Source organism: Caretta caretta, chromosome 11, assembly GCF_965140235.1.
Source record: "Caretta caretta isolate rCarCar2 chromosome 11, rCarCar1.hap1, whole genome shotgun sequence".
Classification (NCBI taxonomy): domain Eukaryota; kingdom Metazoa; phylum Chordata; order Testudines; family Cheloniidae; genus Caretta; species Caretta caretta.
Genome location: NC_134216.1, coordinates 37,162,091 through 37,181,380, shown reverse-complemented (window position 1 = coordinate 37,181,380; position 19,290 = coordinate 37,162,091). Strand labels below are relative to the sequence as shown.

The 19,290-nt window shown below is 42.3% G+C and overlaps 2 protein-coding genes across 8 annotated transcripts in view; one reads left to right on the top strand and one right to left on the bottom strand.

The window, feature by feature from the left end:
• LOC125645232 (sodium channel protein type 2 subunit alpha-like) overlaps positions 1-19,290 on the top strand; it is a 210,369-nt gene that overhangs the window by 160,217 nt on the left and 30,862 nt on the right. For both annotated transcript variants that reach the window (XM_075117912.1, XM_075117911.1), the window contains exons 19-20: positions 9,430-9,584; positions 11,850-12,023. In XM_075117912.1, coding sequence (XP_074974013.1) covers positions 9,430-9,584; positions 11,850-12,023 — 329 coding nt within the window. The remainder of the gene's footprint in view (positions 1-9,429; positions 9,585-11,849; positions 12,024-19,290) is intronic.
• The window catches only part of LOC125645230 (uncharacterized), a 104,844-nt gene continuing 86,830 nt past the window's right edge, over positions 1,277-19,290 (bottom strand). For 2 of the 6 annotated variants that reach the window (XM_075117925.1, XM_075117922.1), the window contains exons 2-5: positions 15,412-15,530; positions 14,606-14,761; positions 2,554-2,956; positions 1,277-1,904 (exon numbers count right to left, since the gene is read on the bottom strand). In XM_075117925.1, coding sequence (XP_074974026.1) covers positions 1,675-1,904; positions 2,554-2,953 — 630 coding nt within the window. In that variant the 5' untranslated portion in view covers positions 2,954-2,956; positions 14,606-14,761; positions 15,412-15,530 and the 3' untranslated portion in view covers positions 1,277-1,674. Of the gene's footprint in view, positions 1,905-2,553; positions 2,957-14,605; positions 14,877-15,411; positions 15,531-16,744; positions 16,856-17,899; positions 17,921-19,290 lie in introns of those variants that run through there. The other 4 variants (XM_075117924.1, XM_048870509.2, XM_075117923.1 and 1 more) reach the window with 4 other exon arrangements.

Genomic DNA, 19,290 nt, shown 5'->3' with positions numbered 1-19,290 from the left:
GGAACGTCGATTCTGGTCCCGGGAAACAAGCACAGGCTGATGGGACCACATAGTGTTGCAGGTCTGGGATGATTTCCAGTGGCTGCGAAACTTTCGCATGCATAAGGGCACTTTCATGGAACTTTGTGATTTGCTTTCCCCTGCCCTGAGGCGCAAGAATACCAAGATGAGAGCAGCCTCACAGTTGAGAAGCGAGTGGCAATAGCCCTGTGGAAGCTTGCAACTCCAGACACCTACTGGTCAGTCAGGAATCAATTTGGAGTGGACAAATCTACTGTGGGGGCTGCTGTGATACAAGTAGCCAACGCAAGCAAAGATCTGCTGATATGAAGGGTAGTGACCCTGGGAAATGTGCAGGTCATAGTGGATGGCTTTGCTGCAATGAGATTCCCTAACTGTGGTGGGGCCATAGACGGAACCCATATCCCTATCTTGGCACCGGAGCACCAAGCCAGCGAGTACATAAACCGCAAGGGGTACTTTTCAATAGTGCTGCAAGCACTGGTGGATCACAAGTGACATTTCACCAACATCAACGTGGGATGGCCGGGAAAGGTACATGACGCTTGCATCTTCAGGAACTCTGGTCTGTTTCAAAAGCTGCAGGAAGGGACTTTATTCCCAGACCAGAAAATACCCATGGGGGATGTTGAAATGCCTATATGTATCCTTGGGGACCCAGCCTACCCCTTAATGCCATGGCTCATGAAGCCGTATACAGGCAGCCTGGACAGTGGTCAGGAGCTGTTCAACTACAGGCTGAGCAAGTGCAGAATGGTGGTAGAATGTGCATTTGGACGGTTAAAAGCACACTGGCGCAGTTTACTGACTCAGTTAGACCTCAGTGAAACCAATATTCCCACTGTTATTACTGGTTTCAGTGTAGCAGCCGTGTTAGTCTATATTCGCAAAAAGAAAAGGAGCCACAAATACTCCTTTTCTTTTTACTGTTATTACTGCTTGCTGTGCGCTCCACAACATCTGTGAGAGTAAGGGGGAGACATTTATGGCGGGGTGGGAGGTTGAGGCAAATCGCCTGGCCGCTGGTTACGCGCAGCCAGACACCAGGGCAGTTAGAAGAGCACAGGAGGGTGCAGTGCGCATCAGAGAAGCTTTGAAAACCAGTTTCATGACTAGCCAGGCTACGGAGTGACAGTTCTGTTTGTTTCTCCTCGATGAAACCCCCTGCCCCTTGGTTCGCTCTACTTCCCTGTAAGCTAACCACCCTCCCGTCCTCCCTTCAATCACCGCTTGCAGAAGCAATAAACGTCATTGTTGCTTCACATTCATGCATTCTTTATTAATTCATCACACAAATGGGGGGATAACTGCGAAGGTAGCCCAGGAGGGGTGGGGGAGGAGGGAGGGACAAGGCCACACAGCACTTTAAAAGTTTAAAACTTTAAAACTTATTGAATACCAGCCTTCTGTTGCTTGGGCAATCCTCTGGGGTGGAGTGGCTGGATGGCAGGAGCCCCCCCCACCGTGTTCTTGGGCGTCTGGCTGAAGAGGCTATGGAACTTGGGGAGGATGGCGGTTGGTTACACAGGGGCTGTAGAGGTAGTCTGTTCTCCAGCTGCCTTTCCTGCAGCTCAGCCATACGCTGGAGCACATATTAGTTTGATCCTCCAGCAGCCTCAGCATTGAATCCTGCCTCCTCTCATCACGCTGCCGTCACCTTTCAGCTTCAGCCCTCTCTTCAGCCCTCCACCTCTCCTCCTGGTCATTTTGTGCTTTCCTGCACTCTGACGTTGTCTGCCTCCACGCATTCGTCTGTGCTCTGTCAGTGTGGGAGGACAGCATGAGCTCAAAGAACATTTCATCGCGAGTGCGGTTTTTTCGCCTTCTGATCTTTGCTAGCCTCTGGGAAGGAGGAGATCCTGTGATCCTTGAAACACATGCAGCTGGTGGAGGAAAAAAAAAGGGACAGTGGTATTTAAAAAAACACATTTTATAGAATAATGGGTGCACGTTTTCATGGTAAACCTTGCTGTTAACGTTACATAAATAGCACATGTGCTTTCATTACAAGGTCACATTTTGCCTCCCCCCACCATGTGGCTAACCCAGCTCCCCATGGCTAACAGCGGGGAACATTTCTGTTCAGCCACAGGCAAACAGCCCAGCAGGAACAGCCACCTCTGAATGTCCCCTTAAGAAAAGCATCCTATTTCAACCAGGTGACCATGAATGGTATCACTTTCCTGAGGTTAACACAGAAAGATAAAGAACGGATGTTGTTTGACGCCAGCAAACATACACTGCAATGCTTTGTTCTGCAGTGATTCCGACTATGTGCTACTGGCCTGGCGCGGTAAAGTGTCCTACCCTAGTGGACGAAATAAGGCTGCCCTCCCCAGAAACCTTTTGCAAAGGCTTTGGGAGTACATCCAGGAGAGCTTTATGGAGATGTCCCTGGAGTATTTCTGCTCCATCCCCAGACACATTAACAGAATTTTCCAGTAGCTGTACTGGCCGCGAATGCCAGGGCAAATTAATCATTAAACACGCTTGCTTTTAAACCAGGTATACTATTTAAAAAGGTACACTCACCAGAGGTCCCTTCTCCGACTGGCGGGTCCGGGAGGCAGCCTTGGGTGGGTTCGGGGGGTACTGGCTCCAGGTCCAGGGTGAGAAACAGTTCCTGGCTGTCGGGAAAACCGGTTTCTCTGCTTGTTTGCTGTGAGCTATCTACAACCTCATCATCATCTTCTTCGTCCCCAAAACCTGCTTCTGTGTTGCGCCCATCTCCATTGAAGGAGTCAAACAACACGGCTGGAGTAGTGGTGGCTGAACCCCCTAAAATGGCATGCAGCTCATCATAGAAGCGGCATGTTTTGGGCTCTGCCCCGGAGCAGCCGTTCGCCTCTCTGGTTTTCTGGTAGGCTTGCCTCAGCTCCTTAAGTTTCACGCAGCACTGCTTCGGGTCCCTGTTATGGCCTCTGTCCTTCATGTCCTGGGAGATTTTTACAAATGTTTTGGCATTTTGAAAACTGGAACGGAGTTCTGATAGCACAGATTCCTTTCCCCACACAGCAATCAGATCCCGTACCTCCCGTTTGGTCTATGCTGGAGCTCTTTTGCAATTCTGGGACTCCATCATGGTCACCTCTGCTGATGAGCTCTGCACTTACCTGCAGCTTGCCATGCTGGCCAAACAGGAAATGAAATTCAAAAGTTCACAGGCCTTTTCCTGTCTGCCTGACCAGTGCATCTGAGTTGAGAGTGCTGTCCAGAGCGGTCACAATGGAGCACTCTGGGATAACTCCCGGAGGCCAATACCGTCTAATTGCATCCACAGTACCCCAAATTCAACCCGGCAAGGCCGATTTCAGCGCTAATCCCCTTGTCGGGGGTGGAGTAAGGAAATAGATTTTAAGAGCCCTTTAGGTTGGAAAAAAAGGGCTTCGTCGTGTGGACGGGTGCAGGGTTGAATCGATTTTAACGCTGCTAAATTCAACCTCAACTCCTAGTGTAGACCAGGGCTAAGGGTTAATGTTTGTGAGACTCATGGAAGTAGTGAGTCTTTTGGAGGCACTTGAATGAGGAGAGAGTGGGGGCTTTGCACACTAGGATTGATAGTTCATGCAGAGGGGCTACAGGGAGGAAGACATCAGGCTGTGAGTGAGAGAAAGAAAGTGGCAAGGCTGGTTTTGGAGAGGAGGGAGTGAGGGGGACACAATAAGAAACGGGATCCAAGATGTGTGCAGTGGTGCTGCCTAGCTTTCAAAGGCAAGAACAAAATGTTGATACAGTAGGGTACGAAGAAGTAGCAGAGGTATTCAAAGACGGGAGACTTGTGGGGTCATCTACAGATGAGGATGGCATTTTTAACAGCTGTGTAATTGATAAAATGAAGGGAAAGGCACTATAAGAACATAAGAACGGCCATACTCGGTCAGATCAAAGGTCCATCTAACCCAGTATCCTGTCTTTTGGCAGTGGCCCATGCCAGGTGCCCCAGAGGGAATGAACAGAACAAGTAATCACCAAGAGATCCTTCCCCTGTTGCCCATTCCCAGCTTCTGGCAAACAGTGGGAACTATGAAAATACTAAAAACTAACACTGTGGGAATCAAGGAGGCCAGAGAGGATGAAGCTGCAGATCTTTCCAGTGCCGGCGCCTGGCCACCTTCTTCCCCTGCCATAGCAGGATAGGGCTACAGACTCTAGCAGTCTAGCAGGGAATCTGCTGCAAACGTACCTTCACAGCATTTTTCAAAACCTGTTCCCCTCCCCCTGAAATTTTTGTCCATTTACCTCATACCCGTCTCATCCTCTTATCCATCTGCTGTTGCACAGCTTCTCTCTTCATTCATCTAATGACAGTACCACCCACCTTTGGAATTCAGATGAGGTCCACTGTTTTTGTGGGGGGATCCAGGACTAAGCCTTCCCTTCAGCTCAAACCTGGGCTGGAGGGGGGAGAGAACCCCTGAAAGGACCCAAACATTCCCTCGTGGATACTAAAGTGGGTCCTCAGCTCTTGGGGGAAGAAGCAGTGCTCCTTTGCCTCCCACTATGAATTGGAGGATTTTCATGACGCTGAGGGGTAAGTTTTTCAAACCCCGGAGACTCCAGGTCCCAAAAAGGCAAAAGCATGTGTGTTCTTCACAAGGCAGCAATTAGTGTTGTTAATGAACAGGTAGGGTGAAAATCAGAGGTTCAGCCCCTCTTCCACGCTGCAGCATGACTGGGCATGCAGAGTAGCCTGTTACTCCTGTGAAGCCTTCCCTCAGCCAGAAGTGTAATGGGAATTGTGCCTGTCTGAGTTTCTGCCCAAGAACCTTGCTCTGCCAGGTAAAGAGGCTCAGTTTTCAGGCAGCAGCAGAATGGGAAATGTGTCTTTTGATCATCAGCCATAATCCTTTTTTTTTTTTCCCCAGGGAAGGGGGCTTTGAGTTTGAAAGGCTGGGAAAGTGTCTTTCTCTCCACCCCTCCCCTACTCCACAGACTGGCTTCACACTAAAGCATAAGAAGCATGTCAGGCAGCCTGTGACCAGAACAGAGACTCATCAGGATTCCACACCCTGCAGAACTGCACCATTAGAGGAGTAAATGGGAAATCCCTTCCAATGTTCAAAAGGACCCCTGAGTTACTGAGTAAAGCCCTGAGTAGTAATAGGTTGCATCTGCAGTACTTGGGTGCTTGCCAGCCTGGGGGAGCAGGTAGGCAACCTTTTAGGCTCCTAGGGACATCTAACAAGCTACTTCCACAACTTCCACAAGTATTTGTACCGGTACCCCACTGTGGTGGCATGGTCCCCAGGCCAGGATGAATAATAACATGCTGTCTGTCCTCTGTAAATAGCCAGAGGAGCTACCACACATGCACCATTAGGAGAGAAGGAAAGGAAGAAAACTGCAGGACTTTCCCAGGACAGGGTGCCAGTGGCTTACAAGGAACTTTATTAACATTAGTGAAATGCCTTCCCTTTCAAGCAATATTAAATACATAGTTTCTGGCAGATGCGTTCTAAAAGGACATCTGATTAAAATCAAGTGTTAAACTAAAATGTGATATGAAAACAAAGAAATTTCATAAGATTTGGGAGCCTAAGTTTGGTTCAGCAGTAGCTTCACCAGCGAAACACCTTCAGAAGGAAAATTACTTCCAAAAGACCCCATAGATCATAAGAGTGATGACACAGTATACAGCAGTTTCAAAGCTGCAGCTATCACCATTCAGACCAAAAGTTTTTCATATATTTAGTAAGGAAAGCCTACTCAGTGGAAAGCAAGTAGCTCATCATCTAGGGGTATGATCCTTGTGACGTCTGGGGCTCTTTTCTTGTCAAACGCTTGATGTGATTTGTGACCAGAGCAATGGCTTTTAACTTGCTGGCCGCAAGGAAGCCATGTTACACCCTGAGTAGCAATCAGTCATCCTAAGTAGATACCTTATACATCCAAATGCACAGATCAGAAAGAGCAGTTTGGGAAAACTTCAGATAAGTTAGTAGCTGAGAATACAGAGAGGCCTCAGACCTCACTATCAAAGCCAACATAGCAATCTACTGGTTGCTACTAGCAGCAAGGGTATCCAGGAAGACACTATTACCATGGCAGAGGGAGAAATCTGAAGCAGAAGCTTCCAAAGAAACCTGCATAGATTTTTCTCCAAACCAACAATATCCTCAGCACGACAAAGACAAAATGAGCATTTGTGTATAAGAGGTCACAATTTCTGTACAAGACTTCCTTCTGATCACCCTTTCTGCCCTCGAATTTTAAGTAACAACTAGCAGTAGTCACAGCAAGGTACAGGTCATAAATTAGAAACCTATATCCTTTCATAGACAATAAGCTAGTCAGTGTCCTGCCCAGAGAAGCTGACCATTGATAACTGGAAAGCTGATGGAAAGGACTCATACCCACCAGTTCTTCAAAATCAAGAAGAGCTTCTGAACCCAATGTAGAGAATTGCTCACCCATGTGTCAAAACAGACATAGCTCTGGCCATAATTTTACCAACACAGCAAAGAATTGCAAAGATCCAAAATTTCACTGCATTGATCATTCCCTGGCAGAGGTCATCCATAACCTATTATTTCCAAAGCTAGGATTGCTAGTGCTATGCATTGGCTTCATCCCTTGAGTGGGCTTCTCTGAATCACTTTTTGAGGTCCTTTTTGCACACTCCTGATGCCATGCAATGCATTAGGTGTCATTCTCAGATGGCATGTGAATTGTCCTTTGTGGAACAGGTAAGTACAAATAATGTGCTCAAAGTTAACCCAGTTTCTACTCTAGACCCTTGTGTACTCACTATGGACACAAGCCTTGCAGTATGGGTAGCATACCTGGCAGACAAATTTTCAAAATCTCGACGTACACATTCTTTAGATCACTTTGACAGTTCTACAAGTGGTATGTTTGAACAAAAAAATAAACCCCACCAAACCCCCAGCAGACATGGCCATGTGAAATTGAACCATGTGGCCACGTGGTTCTAGTCCAATATCCTGTGTATGACAGTGGCCAGTATCAGCTGCATTTCAAACTATTTCATAAAATCAGTGGAAATTTGTATCTGGAAATGCTCTTAAATCAATTTAAACCTGTTTCATATCAGTTTAGCTTGCCTGTGTAGGTTTTCTTTTCATATATAGATATCTGTTGTTTAGTTTGGCCTCAAGATTGTCCTGGCATGAATGTTGTGATATGTTCAGTGTTATCAGTTCTTGTGATATTTGATGTTTTCCTTAAAGCCCCACCCTGCTCCTGAAGTTACGTTGTTAACGAAATCTCAGGCTTTTTTTTTAAAGTTTCTAGCCCTCCTAGATGCAGCAGTATGCTTGAGTGCACCCTAAAGACTCAGAAACCAGAAGACACAAAATGAACCCAAAATGTATTATTCTTTTAAATTTCATGATATTTAATACACTCTCATTATGTTTGAGGCCTGACTCATGATTTTGGAACATTTGAGATTGGCAATACTGTATCTGGTCAACATTTCAGATACCCCTTTCCCCTGCCCCCCCCCCCCATCAGATGGGGAGGAAAGTAAGTGATGTTTGATTGAACTAAAAAGAATGATACCTTAACTCCCTGGTGATGAGTAGAGAAGAGAGTCAGAGCAGGCCTCTCCTTATATACAAATGCATGAAGGAATATGCAAAAAGGAGAGGAGTGTCTCTCAAATTGACTAAATGATAATTTTCTGACATGCAATAAACAGATTTCCAGTTTTCAGAAATTTTCTTCCTGTATGAATTCAGAGGTTGATTCCTATTGTATTACATTTGACTTGGCTAGAAATCTGGAATTTTACTGTCTCAATTATCTTTTGATCCTCAATCAATTGGTGGTTACATTCTGTAAGTATGAACTCATGGCCTTTCCTCTAGATTTATTCAGAAACAACAAAAAAATCCTTCTCCCTCCAAAAAGATACAATATTATCTTACAAGAGCAACAAGGTATGTTGATGATGGGAGATGTGGAAAGGAGGGGTACACCAAAATGTGGTTTCAGTGCTGTGTCTGCATAAAATTAGTGAATACCATTCTCAGATCACATTCAGGCTGACACCACTGGTGATAATTTACAAACAGGGAAGTAAAATAGCCCAGTCTTATTAATTTTTATTCCAGTAGGAGAAAAGGGAAACGTAATAGTGTTCTCCAAATTGGGAGGAAAAAACAACAACAAAGGAACAAAATCAATGGGACTACTTGCATAAGCAAAAACGTGAGCAGAAATATAACCCCAAATCACCAAGGAAGTGCGTTAAATTTCAAAGTTGGTGTCAAAAGTAATAGGATTTAAAACAAAAAAAGAACAATGCCAAAAAAGATAGCTATGGTGCTGACATTTCACACCAGTCAGCATTTATCTTTGATGTCTGCAACAAGGTGGATTATGCAGGCGTTTAAATATTTCTGACAGGAACTAAATATTTTAATTATCCAGCTTGCTGAGATTTCCTGATGTGGATAAACCATAATTAGCGTGTGTATAAATTCTGTTTTTTCTCCCACTGAAAAACATATTGAATATCACTATTATTTTGTGCATGTGTACAACAGAATTGTTATTTACAAGTTATAGCGTTCAAGTAAATCTCTTGGAAAAAGGTTCATAGAAATTGAAAGGGGAACTATCAAGGTAAAATCATTTTTGAAATAAAAGTTTGTTATTAATTAAAAGTCAAATCCTGCAGCGACTTGTGCCGTACATAACTTCACTTTATCCAGTGGATTACTTATGTGAATAAATATTTGCAGAATTGGGTTTGATGGGATAAATGGTGCAAAACACTTACTACATTATTTGCTGCTGTTGAGTAATCTGCCTATGGAACTACTCACAATAGTAAGCCCTACAACTGGTAAATCTTGGTAGGATCTGGTTCTTAAACTTAGTAGATATAATTAAAACAGCATTTTAAAAAAATCTAATTTATTTCTGACTCTAATTTTTCAGTAGAGAAAATATTTCCACAAAAGGAAACTTATTTTCATGTTAGGCTATACAGAAACTTGATTCTACCCCCTCACCAAAAAAACCTACATTTTGAGTCCAAATTACTAGACTGACCATTTTACAATATCCTAGTATATAATTACACTGTTTTAATTAAAAATACTGTCATATTTTCTTAGGGACCAATCCTACAAAAACACACATGTGGAACATATTCATATGAATGAAGTTACTCATGTATAAATGTCTACAGGATCAGTCCTTTAGTCTCTGCCTTCTGGTAGCTACGATTTGTTTTCTAGTTCTGTATGTACATTTTATAAAAAAGTTGTAAATGAAAGTGAGCTCAACTATATCATTGTCTCTGATTCCCTGTTTGATGTAGAGTCAGGAGGATAGCAGAAACTTAGTATCAAAATTTAACTTGTCAGCAATGATTTACTATTTCAAAATAATATCACAAATTGATTTGTCAAAATTTATTGTCCTGATTACTAGGCTGTGTACGGAAGTTCAAGTTCTGTCAAGTCAGCCTAGAAGATAAGAAAGGAAAAATCTGGTGGAATCTTCGAAAAACCTGCTATAAGATAGTAGAACACAACTGGTTTGAAACCTTCATTGTCTTCATGATTCTCCTCAGCAGTGGTGCTCTGGTAAGTGAAATGTGTAACAGGCATAATATTTCTGAGAGAAAACACGATTTAGAAGAGTGGTTAATCAAAGAGATACGTATAGCACAGGTTTTTTTCCACTAGGAAAAAAATGATTTTTAAAAAATATTTTAATAAAAAATGTCTCATCTGGGGACACCCAGAATTCCCTTATCCTACCATTTAATAGAGGTTAGTTCTTCACGCTGTTCTGGCCAGAGCTTGTATTACGGTCAGGTTGTGAGTGTGTGGAATTTCCCTTTCAGCATTCTGGCTGGCTGAGACCCGAATACTTGCAGGAGCATTGGGAAAATACACACAAAAATAGAGGCTGTAACACCTGTACATATGTATGAATTCATACCTTCGCTAGACCACTTTCTTTTCCTTATTCGGTATCTAGCCATATCCCCTTTGGAGTCTCTGTCAGCCCTGTCTTTGGTTGCTGAGAATACAGTAGCAGAGATGTGGCTGCCCTATGTGTGTAACTCTCTTTCCCTCCTTGTGTACCTCTGTGGGGCCAGCCACAATCTAGCTTTTATTATTTTATGGGGAAATGGGAGTGGTGGTCAAACCCAGATTTTGTAAAAGTCTGATCAGATGAAAAAGAAAACAAATATAAAACGACATGTAAAAACTCTTATCAAGGTTCTTGGATCATACTCCTGTATAAATTCCTCCAGCCAAATTCCTCTCTCTCTCCCAGCCTTCTGGGTGTCTTTTATTGCATAGAGAGAGCTCATAGATTTTAACATGTTCTTTATCATTGCTGCCTTTTAATTTGTCAGATTACCTTCAGCTCTGTCTACCCCTTGCCACTGCACACACAGAATTCTGGGGTAATGTTGTAGTAGCAAAAACATCAGCAGTTGAGGTCATTGTGACAAATTGGTAGATAGCAGGTGGGAGGAACAGTTGGACTGCAAGATGATGGGGAGGGGAGGAGAGTTTTCGGTGTAAGAAACTGCAGATGAGTGCATGGTTGGGGAGCTGGTTTTAGAGAGTAGGACTAATGGGGTCCAGGCTGTCAATTTCCATTTAGGAGCAAGAGTCCATGGGTAGACATGGGAGGGTAACAGGTGAACTGCGTGATTTTGGTGGTTGACTAGACAGCAACAAGATGCTTTTTTTTTTTTTAAGGAACAATGCTTGTAAACACTTTAAAAAAAATCCCACAATGGTGTAGCAAGGACAAGGAATCCCTAGACAAGGAATCCCTGTGAACTTTCAGGGCCTATCTTTCAGTGATACAGATTACACAGATGTGTATTTCTTATAATCCTAACCTTTCCCTTAGGGCATGACTCTAATTTAAAATTGATATTTCTGATGTGTCGTCTCTAGGCTTCATGACTGCTTGCTAGGCATCCGGTAACAGGGTATGGGGCATTAACTTGCTTCTCACCAAATTAATAAATCATCTTCTGGGCCACTTAATTTCTATCAAATTAAATTTCTTGTATGAAAAGTTCTATTTGTGTAAGTAGTAACTTTGACTAGTAGAGGGTATTTTTTATTCACATATTAGAAACAGATCTTCGTATCCATGTTTTATAAGGATAAACCATTGTTACATAATTGTCCTAATTTCTTTGCACAGTCAACATATGAGTTTCACTTTAATTACCCATTTACCCTCCCATTATTTTTTACACACCTACATACCCCAGCCTAGTCTGGCAAAATTCTCCAAATTACATTTTTTAAAAATTCTCTAGGTTTGTAGCCAAAATCTCATAAGCTATTCATTTATTTTGACACTCTATCATATATCCTGCTTGTGTCTTAAAAAGAGACACCTGGAAACAAGTGTCTGTTTATATTTCCTGTAGTTATTCACTGCATGAGCTGTCATTTGAGGGTTAGGGATGTGTCACTTACAGTATACGGCATTGGGTCATTGTGCCTCATTTCTTCTTGCCCCATACTTATTGCATACTTTTGTGAGCTGCAAGTATTCATGTGTAATATTGCCTTATGCACTGAATTGAGATTTGGCTTGTCTGAGTTACAGGGTCTGTGTCTGGGATGCCAGTAGACAGTTTTCTAAAAACCTTTGGATTGTTGTAGATCACTCCCATCACCATGTACCAAAGACTCAAATCTCAAAAATATATTTTATAATCAGTGATAAATACTACCTGCAGAAAACATCCTGAATTGGAAAGTGATTTACCCTTTCCTTTTCATCTTTGGCCCATGCAGCCTAAATTGCAACTTGCAAAGGCTTATGAATACTGAACTTGAATACTATTTGTTTGTTCACAGGCTTTTGAAGATATATATATTGAAAAGCGTAAGACTATCAAGATCATGCTAGAATATGCTGATAAGGTCTTCACTTACATCTTCATTCTGGAAATGGTGCTAAAATGGGTCGCCTATGGTTTTCAAACCTATTTCACCAATGCCTGGTGCTGGCTGGACTTCCTGATTGTTGATGTATGTAGTGTATTTTCTAAATAACCTATTTTTACTCTTCTCTAAGTTAGCCATCCTACATAACTCATTGTTAGTGACATGTATAATGAGGACAGTATTCTGGGTTAAAAATGACCAAAAAATCACGACTGGTGAACATTTTCCTGATGCCTTGTGGTTATTTAATGGCTCATTAAAACTGCATTTGTATGTTCCATTTCATTCTGCATCTTCTGTTTGTTTTCAGCAGTAATCCTCATGTTGATTTTCTAGCATTCCTGTTCGATGAGGTGGCAAGACAACTTTAAATATAACCTCTACCATTTTCAGCCACTTTTGACCTTCTAAAGCAGTGATGGGTAATCTGCGGCCCACGGGCCACAAGAGTAATCCACTGGTGGGCCGCCAGACAGTTTGTTTACATTTGCATGGCCACCCACAACTCCCAGTGGCCACAGTTCGCCATTCCCGGCCAATGGGAGCTGCGGGAAAGTGCGGGCCGCAGGAACATGCTAGCCACCACTTTCTGTAGCTCCCATTGGCCAGGAACAGTGAACTGCGGCCACTGGGAGCTGCGGGTGGCCGTGCAAATGTAAACAAACTGTCTGGTGGCTCGTAAGCAGATTACCCTGACAGGCCGCAGGTTGCCCACCAGTGTTCTAAAGCTTATATTGGGAACTAAATCTTTCTCACTTTTGGCTTGGCTTTTCTCCTCAGTCTCAGTTTTGGCTTGGCTTCTGTCTATATTGTCTCTCTGAATACTATACTTTAAAACAGAAGTGATCTATTTTTATGGGTAATAGAATTACTGTTTTACTGCTAGCTATGATAAAAAACATAGATTGGTATCTTCATAAGCACCTATATGACTTAGGAGCACTAATCACGGGGATTTGCACTCCAAAGTCATTTAGAAACTTTCAAAACTCCCATGCATATATTTTATTTTATGACAGCTACATGAGTTCATACTCATGAGTTCTTTCTGTCTTTGCAGACATTGGGAAAAATTCAAACAAACTGACAAGGCCACACAAACTCTGGAATCCTGCCAAAAGTTCTAAATCTGCAACCAGCAGCAGTTCAAGCATATCCCTTCCTTTCCTGTAAATACTTGGGTTTTTAGTTGTTGGGTCTCTCTTTTTTTATGTTTGTTTATGTTCTTTGCTTCCACAGATAAAGCAAGTTAGTAGTTCAGCGTCTCCCAATCAATTTGTTTTAGAATTTTATTTTTTGTTCATTTTTGTACAATAATGATCTCATTTCAGATTCTAATTCCTCTCTCCCTCTCCTCAGCTGAGAAATCATTAGAGCACTGAAACTCTAACCTTATCTTGTGGGTTTCCTTTACCCACCTATCTAGGTAAAGTCTCTCCCTCACCACTGCAAAAAAAAGTATAAGATTAACTCCCCTTTCTGAGACAGAGGTAGTGGCTCATAAGACACTTAAAACAGATGATGTGACTCCTTCCCCTCTTTCCTGTTCCAACAGCTCTGTTCTTCAGAAGAGGAAACTATCTGTTTGTGCCATGACCACAAGCTCTGGACAGCTATAACACTAATGCCCACAAGGCAGTGCCTTTAACCACATAAAAGTAGAGGAAGGAGGTCTCAAAATAAGGGAAACTATCGTCTTCAAACAAAATTAGAAACGGGTTTTCTCATAATCTCCTTTGAAGACTGCATAGGATCCAAATGGGGATTGCTGATTAAAACTAAAATGTTGAATGAAAACATTGGGTAATTTCATAAATAATGGGAAGCTAGTGATTTCCCAGCTATACTCATCCATGGCTCAGCTGCTAGGATTGCTGTGCCATGGTAGAATTCCACACAATATATCTCCAGAAACCCATGATCTTTAATTTTCCATTTCTATTTGTCCATCAAGGCCTGCTTTTTAATAGATACTACCCCCCCCCATCCCCAACACAGATTTTGGAATTAGTATCTCCATCTATTTAAAAAAAAAAAAAACCTGGAACCCTGCATCTCATGAAGATAAAGTACCTCTCCAGAGACATCCTTGGTAGGAAGGTGATACATGGACTGCCCCTACCCTTGCTTTTTAAGACATTATCTTTGAGATTAGGAAAACCAAGACACAGGGAAAAGAGCCAACTGTCAGAAAATGCAGTGTCATATAATTAAAATTCTGAAAATCTAATGAAGCAGTGGCGTCCTTTGTGAAAGACATGGTGGCTTCTCAGAAACCCAGTAGGCAAAATGCACTAGAGATACTCTGAGGCTTCTCAGCTGCTTTTCCCAACACAGCAACAATATGGTGTGATCTTGGACGATAGGTCCATGAACAGCTATTAGCCAGTGTGGATAGGGAACCTACCTGCTCTGAGTGTCCCTAGCCTCGGTTTCCCAGAAGCTGGGAATGGATGACGGGATGGATCACTCAATGATTGTCTGTTCTGTTCATTCCCTATGAAGCACCAGGCATTGGCCACTGTCAGAAGACAGAATACTGGACTAGATGGATCTCTGACCTGACCCAGTATGGCCATTCTTATATTCTTATGATAACCATAAAGCTGTATTGTTCCCTTTAAATATGAGGAAATCCTCACAGTGCTTCATAATATTTCACTCACCACTTCTTGAATAGTAGATTCCTAAGGTGTTTTGCTATGAGAACTTTTCCGCCAACTCAGTTGCCAGGCACCAGTTTAGTTAAGACTGAACTTTTTTTTGTGTGCTCTTCATAGTTGATAGGATCTAAAGTCTTCAGGAAAAGTAGGAAGAAATAGCTGCAGAAAATACAAAGAAGTACAAGCATTCTCTCCAAGCTTCTGAACAGCTCAGGAGCTGGCAGTCCTCTAGTAACTGTACCCAACATAAATATTCCATTGGTATTCTGGCTCTCTGCAAGAAGTACATATTGGAACAGAAACTTCAGGAGAAGTCCCAGGTAAAATTCAATTGAAATTTCTTCCATCAAAACATAGAATCATAGAATATCAGGGTTGGAAGGGACCCCAGAAGGTCATCTAGTCCAACCCCCTGCTCAAAGCAGGACCAATTCCCAGTTAAATCATCCCAGCCAGGGCTTTGTCAAGCCTGACCTTAAAAACCTCTAAGGAAGGAGATTCTACCACCTCCCTAGGTAACGCATTCCAGTGTTTCACCACCCTCTTAGTGAAAAAGTTTTTCCTAATATCCAATCTAAACCTCCCCCACAGCCATCAGCATGACTATGCCCTTACACATCTCAGGCCCATTATAAGTTTGAAAGAGCTACTTTTACACTACTCCAAATGCACAATAAAGCTATGCATTCAACTGGACCTGAGGTTTTCATGCATTGAGGTCCCACCAAAGACTTAACTGCACATAAGAAAGTTACCAGTGTAAACACTAAAATCACTCAGTAGTTGATATACTCGCAAATAAACTTTACCAGCAGTACTATACTTCTCACTGTTGAACCAAAAGGAGTCTTGTCATAATGGAGTCTTCAGCTGCAACTGAACCAGAATTCTCATAACAGATGCAAGCCTTGTAGGATGGGGAGTACACCTAGAAAACCAGATAAGTTAAGGGTCCTGGTTACACACAAAAAGAAAAAGTATAACTATCTGATAACAATGCTAGCTGTTACATTTTTCAAAAGCATTGCCAGACCCAATCGTCTCATGCTTTTACAGATTTTTATTTTACTCTTGGCTATGAAACGTTTTCTTCTGCTGTTCCTTACTGCTGGATATTCTTGTTGCTGAAAATGTCATGAGATAGAATGGTGACTTTCTTACTTGGCAATATGCATTCATTGTCTGACATCTTTCCTACAGCTACTACTGGAGTTTAACTTTTTGGAGGTATAATTTTTTTGTGATTGTAGTGTAAAACATTTTAGAAGTCTGTTCTGCAATTTTTCTATAAATAGCTGTCTGTTTAATAATTTATAAGTTTCTACACTTTTTCGTAGGATCCAGAGTTGGTATGTCCTCTGAGACAAACTTTGATTTAATTTGAACTGCACCTAATCTCTGCACATATAAAAGGAATGCACTGGAATGATTGGTGTAGATGCCAATTTTAGAAAGGAAATGTATTAGGTAAATAATTTTACATTAGATAAAATACAAATCTTACGAAATTAAAACATTTGGTAAATCTACCTAGCAATTTTCTTTCTCCAGTATTATATCATGGAACTCGGTTACAATTAATGCTTTTATAGTGCAATATCATTTGAGCTCAGAACTGATGCCAGTTTTGGTACGGGATGGAAGGCAGTCCATACTAGTCTTACATATGCAACAGGAGGAGGAAGAAATCAAAAGGCCCCCACACAAAATTTTTCCTCCTGAAGGAAAACGTATTGCTTTCATTGCCAAAATGAGATTCCAGTCTGACTGTGGGTCGCCATGGTTTTCCCTGACTCTGGAATCACAGAGGGGAGAGCTGACAGGAGGAGGAGGGTAAGAGAAAGCACTCTCACAAATAGTGAGCAAAATCCCCTCTAAAGTGTTCATCTGAGAAGAGGATCTCTTCCCCTACATCCTCCAAGTCAGGTGAGACTCTGCACCTTAGTACAGATGTGTCAGGAGTCACAAGGAGCCTGGGTCTGGCTAATTGGTACCAAGACTCAACTGTGCCCCAAACCATCAGCCATGGGTGGGACAGACTCAGCCTCGGTACTGGTGAGGGAAAGATGAGAATGGAAACCCTCTACACCAACAGTACAGACTCACAGCAGCAAGGAGGAGTCATCAATACCTGTGACTTACCACCTGGTCTCAACCAGCACTGTCGACTCCACCAAGAGAGAGAAGCCCTTCAGCCTCAGGGGTCAAGTATACTATTCTTGATGACCTAGCTGTATATGCTGACCAAGAGTCACCAATACTCTTGGAACCAGTCATTGCAGAGAGGTTCCCACACCAGAGATCACCACACACCAGTACAGTCAACCAGATGGGGAATAAGAAGACAACGGGTACCAATGACTCCACCTGTTGATTCAGAGGATTTATATTCCTCAGGTGAGTTTGAGACCTGGATGACAACTCTACTGACTGTACTGAGACAGAAAGTTATTCCCAATATAGATTCCAGAGCTTCTTGGGCACTCTCCCACTCCCACAGAGCTCACTACACTGCTGAGAATCAGTGGTCCTCCCCACAACGGGACCCTGCCCTTACCCATGTGATCCCTCAGTGGTTCTAATGCAGCCCCTTGGATCCTATCCTAGTCCTGTCATCACTAATGAAGGGTCCCTTTGAGCCCTTACCCTCATGTTCCTTTGCTCACCTCTCTATGAAGGTTGTATTCCTGGTTGCAATTACCTCAGCCAGAAGAATAGGTGAGTTGGGGGCCCTTATGGCTGACCCACCTTAGACAGTCTTCCACAATGAAAAGGTTCTCTGAGCTTGCACCCCAAATTCATCCCAAAAATTACCTCTGAATTTCATCAAAACCAGGTCATCCACTTACCTGTGTTCTATCCAAAGCCACATGCCACCAGAGAGGACAGGTAACTGCACTCTCTGGATGTCTGTAGGGCCTTGGCTTTGTATCTGCAGAGGACAAAGCCCTTCAGAAATTTCCTAAATTGTTTGACTCTTTTGGCAAATGTATGAGACAAGAAGCCACCTACTCTTGCACACAGAGTGAGTGCAAATGGCTTTCAGCTGCATCCTGCTTTGGTTATGAGTTAGTGCCAACCTTCCCACCACAAGATGGGAGGGCTCACTTGACCAGAGCCCAGGCTCCATCAGTGGCTTCACTTAGCAATGTCCCTCATCTGTAGAGTGGCAATGATGGGGCTCTCTACACACTTCTGCAAAGCATACATGCATCCTTTGGCAGAGCAGTCCTTTAATTTGTGGTACAGCATGGTTTCTTGCACCCCTGTCCTTGATGAGTACTGCTTATGAATCACCTTGAGTGGAATACACATAGGGGCCATCACTCAAAGAAAGAAAGGTTACTTACCTGTATAATAACTGGAAGTCTTCAAGGTGTGTGGTCACTATCTGTATTCCACTACCCACCCTCCTTCCCTTCTAATGCAGGGCCTTATTTTAGGACCATTCACAGTGGAAAGGTAACTGGACAGGCAGTTCGTCTGCACCACCCCATATACCCTTAGTTTGGTACACAAAGAAGTAAAGTCCACATATGTGGACTCACAAACACAGCCAACAAAAAAAATCAAGCATGGAGCACACACATACCTTGAGTGGAATACACATAGGGCCCGCACATCTTGAGGAACTCCAGTTACTGTAAGGTAAGTAACCACAATTTATACCTTTTGTCTACTAGACTGAAGAGCCGTGTATTATCAAATTTCTGTTCTCCATGTGTGTATTTATATAGGCTGATCAAATCACCACTTAATCTCCTTTGATAGACTCAAGAAGCTCAGTCAATTTAGTTCTTCACCAAAGGCATATTTTCCAATCCTTTAATCATTCTTGTGGCTCTTCCCTGAAGATCTATGCTGTAATGTAGATTATTTCCCAGAAAAGAGAGTAACAAAAACAAATGTCTGTATGCCACATTTTGTCACAACTATAGTAATTTCATAGTAATATAGTAAAATACTTCATGAAGGATTTAGGCTGCAAACAGATCATTTTTAATCTGCCTTGTAATGACAAATAATGATATTCTATTTTATTACTTAACATGCAGCAATAAGATTTGGTTCCTACAGTAATACGCTTAAGTGTAAATTCCTTAACAATCTTACCCATTACACCAGTAGCTTTTTCTTTTCTGGAAGAAAGTGATTTCAGACTCAGTACCTTCTACATGGATGATGTTGCCTACTGAACTAACTGAAAAAATACTTTCAATCCAACTAATGAAAACTAAGTGGAAAAATCTTTTGATTAAATGAATGTTCTCTTAGATTCTTCAGGTTTCCTAATTTCTAATACTTCTTATATTCATTTTTAAGGTCAAATTCTAAGAAAATTACAGCTCGTGTTGCATTTGGGAGAAAATTACAGGTGCTTGACACCTCCTGTGGCTTGTTTTCTGAGTTTGATGAAGAGTTGAGCCAACCTAGAGCCTTTCATCCAAATCCTCATCCCCTACAAACCTGGATGGCACAGATAAAAATGGAAGTCCGTTCCAAACCACCTGGTTGTGGTCTGACCAACATTAGGCAAAACCAAACATGGGCTCCTTGCCCCAGCTATTCAGAATAATTTGTGACAAAGTTTTAGCATAGTTTGATAAGAGACACTCCTGGCAGAAGACATATCATGCAAGAATTGGCAGTTAGGAGGGGGAAAGTACTTCCTAATATGAATAAATTAA